General features: G+C 37.8%; 1 protein-coding gene across 1 annotated transcript in view; it reads left to right on the forward strand.

Moving 5' to 3' along the window:
• Positions 1-5,614, forward strand: part of CEP57 (centrosomal protein 57) — a 47,086-nt gene extending 41,472 nt beyond the window's left edge. Inside the window, exons 9-11 of the mRNA XM_081239741.1 lie at positions 1,827-2,065; positions 2,900-3,044; positions 4,761-5,614. Of these exons, the coding sequence (XP_081095867.1) occupies positions 1,827-2,065; positions 2,900-3,044; positions 4,761-4,994 (618 nt within the window). The 3' untranslated portion in view covers positions 4,995-5,614. The remainder of the gene's footprint in view (positions 1-1,826; positions 2,066-2,899; positions 3,045-4,760) is intronic.
• Positions 5,615-6,000: the final 386 nt, after the last annotated feature.

The raw sequence follows: 6,000 nt of genomic DNA on the forward strand, positions 1-6,000 counted from the left end.
ATTTGGGAGGATTGACATCCTTCTTGAGTCTTTCAACCCATGAGAATGGTACATCTCTTACTTAGTTAGATCTTTGATTTCTTTCATCAGGATTTTCATCATATTAGTCCCATTCCTGTTTTATCAGATTTATATACAACTTTTTTTTGAGCAATTGTAAATTGTGTTGTTTTAATTTCAGCTTCTACATGATCATTGTTAGTACATTTGAGTTTTTATGTTAATTTTACATTCTGTGACCTTGCTGAATTCACTTATTAGTCCTAGGAATTATTTCTTGGATTTACGTAAGCTTTTCTATGTGAAGAATCATGTCATTTGTAAATGAGGATAGTTTATTTCTTCCTTTTTACTTTGTGTGCCTTTTATTTCCTTTCTTGCCTTACTGCACTGGCTAGGATTTCCTGTATCATGTTGTAAGTAAGAGTGATGAGAGTGGATATCCTTGCCTTTTTGCTGATCTTCAGAGGAAAGGATTCAGTCTTTCACCGATAAGTATGATATTAGCTGTAGGTTCTTTGTTTGTGCTCTTTGTCAACTTGAGGAAATTTCTGTCTGTTCCTGCTTTGCTGAAAGTTTATACCCTTAATGGGTGTTGGATTTTTTCAAATGCTTTTCTTCATCAAATGATATGGTTATGTGATTTTTCTTCTTTACCTTTTTTATATGCTGGATTACATAGATTCATTTTCAAACATTGAACTAGCCTTGCATTCCTGGAATAAACCCCACTTGGATGTGGTATATACATCTTTGTATATATATTACTAAATTCAATTTGCTACCTAACAACAAAAACTAGGATAAAAAGAGCATGTTTAGCTTAGCCGAGTGGTTTGCAAACCTGGCTGTTTAGAATCAACTGGCAGACTTTTAAATGTACATTTCTAAGCCTTGACCACACACTGATTGAGTTTGGCATGCTACCTAGGAATCTGCATTTTAAACTTGCTTATGGAGCCAAGTTGGCCCAACCATCTGTTTATAAATTGAAATTGCACATTGAGACTTGTTCAGTGTTCAAAATAAAAAACAAAAATTTTGAGAGGGCTACCAGGTTTTTCCCGTTGCTTATGTGACAAGCATGAACTTAATGCTTCCTACTAGAGGACAGAGAAATGAATACGGTAATAGTCCCTATCACCTGGAAGTGCTTACACTACTTAATAGGTGGAAAAGACATGCAAACACAGTTACAATATATTGTGATAAATCCTGTGATCGAGATAAATGCCACAGGTGATCTGAGAATGGACCAATTAATTACCTGGATGTTTTAAGAAAGTCTACAAATCATGTATTTGAACTGGGTTTTTCAAAATGGTATAAAAATTGGCACACAAAAGAAATGGCACGTGCAAATACAGTTCATTCAAATAGTGGAGAGCAGGTAGGAGATAGTGGGACATGAGGCCAAGGTGTAGAAGTTGCAGCTTAGTGTTATAGGGCCTTGATTTCTGTGCTGAGGAGTTTGGACATTAGAGTCAGCAAGCTTAACATTAAAGGGTGTCAAATAGAAGAACGTGATCAGAATAATATTTTCGGAGGATAACTGATAGAACTATGGAGTTAGAGACTGAAGAGACTGGGAGCAGGGGACAGTTGGGATGTTCATCCATAGCTAATAGAGATGGGTGTGTAAGCCAAGTGGATAACACTAGGGTGGAGAGTAAGGGGAGACTGGAGATGCACTGTACACCAGGAGGCTTGTATCACAGGCTTTTCTGCGGAGGCAGAGAGGGTCTTTTTACCCAGGCTTAGGGGGGAAAGAGAAAACATTTTTCTATAGGATGTGGCTTCAGTTACTTCTCTTCATTTTTCTTCAGTCCACCAGCCCTAGCCATGCTGTGGTAGCCAATGTTCAGCATGTCTTACATCTACTGAAGCAACACAGTAAAGTCTTGTGCAATGATCGAGTAGTCAGCAGTGTTCCTTTGGCAAAGCAAGTGTCTTCACGAAGTGGGAAAAGCAAGAAGTCAGCAACGCCTCCCCCCTCTAGCAGCATTAATGAAGAGCTGGCAGAAGTCTTAGAGACTTTACAACATGAATTTGGGCAAATGAGCTTGTGAGTTTCAGTTTTTTCGTTTTTTAGTTATATTTAGTTCTAAAACCTCATTTGACTTCTTGGTGACTTTATTAATTCTGTCTTTCATGTTTCAATATTTTAAGAAATATTTGTTGAACACAGTCCTTGCACCAACCACTGAACAAGTTACTAGGACTTTAACCAATACAACTGTTCTGGGTGAAATTTCTCCTTTTTCTATAATTGTTAAATGTTTTGGAGACCAAGGTTTACATTTAAGTTCTATTTCCTTGTTTGGGAGCTTGATCTACATTAACTTTGGCTAAACGTAACTGATAAGTTAGGAAGTGAGTGTTTGAAGAACAAGATCCTTCTCTAGACTTTCCTTTTCTACATATGTACTGCTCTTGTGGGGAAGGTAGAGATATAAATAATTAGCTCTTTGAAATTAAGAACTTTTCTTGCATTTGCATCCAGTACCTTTTTTAAACTTTTACACTATCACTAATAATATGGAAAATTTTGCTCTGTTTTAAAAAATTGAGTCTTTTTTTTTTTTTAGGTTTGTTTTTGGGGGTTTTTTGTGGACCATTTTTAAAGTCTTTATTGAATTTGTTACAGAATTGCTTCTGTTTTTTTTATGTTTTGGTTTTTTGGCCTTGAGGCATTTGGGATCTTAGCTCCCTGACCAGGGATCGAACCTGCACCCCTACACTGGAAGGCGAAGTCTTAACCACTGGACCACCAGGGAAGTCCCAAAATTGAGTCATTTTTTAATGCGCAGAGCAGTGGTCCCATGGTGAGTGAGATGTAGTGGACTTAACCAGCTAACACAGAAAACTTAACCAAGCTCTCCTTCTGTTTTTTATACAGTGATCACCAGCAGCTTGTGAAACTTATCCAAGAATCACGAACCACTGAACTGAAGGACAACCTAGAGTGCGAACTGGAGGCATTAGTGGGCAGGATGGAGGCAAAGGCCGATCAAATAACTCAAGTTCGAAAATATCAAGCCCAAGTAACTCTGTTTTCCTTAACTCATTTCTAATGATTAAAAAACAAGAGTAAAACAGAACAAAACAACCCCTTTTCTTCAAATATGTTAATTGATGCCCTTGTAAGTGTATCATAGATAGAAAGCTACAGGAAGTATTTTTCACTGTAGACACTTATTAATTCATTGCATTAGTTATTAAGAATTGGTGTTAAGCAGGCTAAGAAAGAAGACACAGTCTTGAAGTCTCTGAGTAGGTTTTATAATCTAAAATACATCTTACAAGTACTGAATATATTTAATATTCTTATATGAACAAGCTTTACCTCTGTGATGAGTTTAAATGATTCAAAGTTTACCCAGGTCTTTTTAAAAACACCTAGAAATTCTTAATTTCTAAAGGAATAAATCAGATGTAAATATGTGAAAAAGATCTTTAGTTACATTTATGTTACTAATTATATTAATAAAACAACCATGTATTTAAGTACCTACTAAGTGCAGTGGTAAGTCACACTCCAGGGTTTCCATCCAGAGAGAAATGTAATGATTGGTGTATTTAAGAGGTGACTGTGACTGCCGGGAGGGGGTAGAGACAGGAGAGAGGCTGTGAGACCAACTACGCCATTTAAGCTTATCTTGATCAGAGGTTACCGGTTACTGCAGTTGGGGAGAAGTAGACAGATTGGAGGTGAGTCTTGGAAATAGAATTATCAGGGCTGCTTGCTGCTGGATATCATGTGGAGGGAGAGGACGGTGGTACAGCTGACTGAAACGGAGAAGACTGGTAGCAGAACAGGTTGGCAGACATTTATTAATTGGTTGCTGTGTAATAGGCACAATGCTAAGTGCTCTATGTCATCTTATTTAATTTTCATGGAAGGCTTATGAAGTGAGTATATATTGCATTTTACAAATGAGGAAACTGGAGCCAAGGTCCTGGGAGGTGGGCATACCCTAAAATGAAATTATTTAACTTGCCCAAGGATACTGGCTCACTGGTAAATGGCAGAGGTATGATGGCAGACTGGGGTCTTTGCAACTCCAAAACCTAGCTTTTTAAGCATTTTTTCCCAAAGTTCACATACTAAAAATAAAAGAATAAATGCAAGCAAATGATTCCTACAGGACTAATGATCTAATTTGTTTCCTGTACATTAGATTTAACTTTATTCTAATGGAACACCAGTGTGCCAGCAGCGATTTATTTCAGCCAGCAGCTAAAGTAAAAATAAAGCTCCCTATTTGAAATAAATTATTCTAAAAGGTGAAATAATAAAATTAAAAATCCTTTTCATAGTATTAATACATTACCATTACATCCCTTCATCCAGCTGCAACGTGCTTCTTTGTCTGTGCAGACTAATTTCTAGGATGCCTTTCTCAGTGTATTAGAATCCTGTCTTCCATTTCCCATGTCAGATTTTTTTGCCGCCTCCTTGAGACCTTCCCCCGAACTCCCTTGCTTCTCACTCACCCTGTGCTGTACTTTGGCAACTCTTAACTTCTGATACAGCACCAGAATTGATGTGTTGACTCTTGTTTACAGGTGTTTATGTCACTATATATTTTAAACACTGTTAAATGACTAGTACAATAGATTTTTGAAGGCTTTAAAAATATAAATCCAGAATATATTATATGCGTTTTAGTTAGTATGAGAGTTAGAAATACCAGTTTTCAGAAAAATATGTTTTCATTAATTTCTCCTTTTTTCCCTGCCTTGGCTTTTTGGTATAGCTGGAGAAACAGAAGTTGGGGAAGCAGAAGAGGGAATTAAGAACCACCAAAAAGACTCTTGATGAGGAAGGAAACAGCAGCGGCCGTTCTTCTGCAACCACAGGGACCACAAATAAGAAAGGCTTTGCCAAACCGAGACCTGGAGAAAAAAGCAGGAAAAATCTTCAGTTATTGAAGGACCTGCAAACCATACAGAATTCATTACAGAACAATAGTTTGTGTTGGGTTTACTGACTGGTACCAGGTCATAAATGTTACTCACATAATCCGTACCTCATCAATCAGATGTTGACAGTTTACTTTCCAGGTCTCATACTCTTACGTTAGAATTAATTAATAGCAGGTATTAAGGGGCCCAAGTTTCATTACACAGGCTTCTTGTGCTACGTATCACAACTAAATGTTAAACCATCTAAATGGAAACCAGGGGAGTTTTAAAGGCCAAGAAGCCACACATACTCTGTTTCTTTGTTTGAGATGAATTTGCTGTACTGAGATATTGCACTTTGTAAACAAATTACGAATTTTTTACTTGTGGGTGTGATTTTTTTACATAGTTCTGTATATCTAAGTAAGATGAGGTTTAAGTTATGAAAGTATGAGGCTGTCCCATAGGCAGTGTTTGAAAAGTCTCATTTTTAAATCTTCCCCTGGTGTGAATCGCCCACTTCTCCTTTTCAATGCAACCATTAAATGTACTTTGCTTCAACTATTGATGGGGGTTTTCTATATTTAAATATTTATACATATTTAAGAGGATTGTTTTCTTTTGCTCTTTGACACTTCAAACATTGATCAGTGTTAAATACACCGTTATCGATGTTAATCCACCATTAAAATTTATTTTTTATTTTTTTTATTAGTCTCTGCTTTACAACAAAGTGAATCAGTCATACATATACATCTGTTCCCACATCCCCTCCCTCCTGTGTCTCCCTCCCTCCCACCCTCCCCATCCCACCCCTCCAGGCGTCCACAAAGCATGGAGCAGATCCCCCCGCGCCACGCGGCCACCCCCCACCATCCATCCACCCCACGCCCGGCAGTGTATACACGTCCATGCCTCTCCCCCGCCCCGTCACAGCCCACCCCCCCCATCCCCAAGCCCACCCCCAGTAGGTCTGTGTCTCTATCCCTGTTTTACCCCTAGGTTCTTCATGACATTTTTTTTTCTTAAATTCCATATATATGTGTTAGCATACGGTATTTGTCTTTCTCTTTCTGACTTACTTCACTCTGT

This window comes from Mesoplodon bidens, assembly GCF_964165515.1.
Source record: "Mesoplodon bidens genome assembly, chromosome: 7".
Taxonomy (NCBI): Eukaryota; Metazoa; Chordata; class Mammalia; order Artiodactyla; family Ziphiidae; genus Mesoplodon; species Mesoplodon bidens.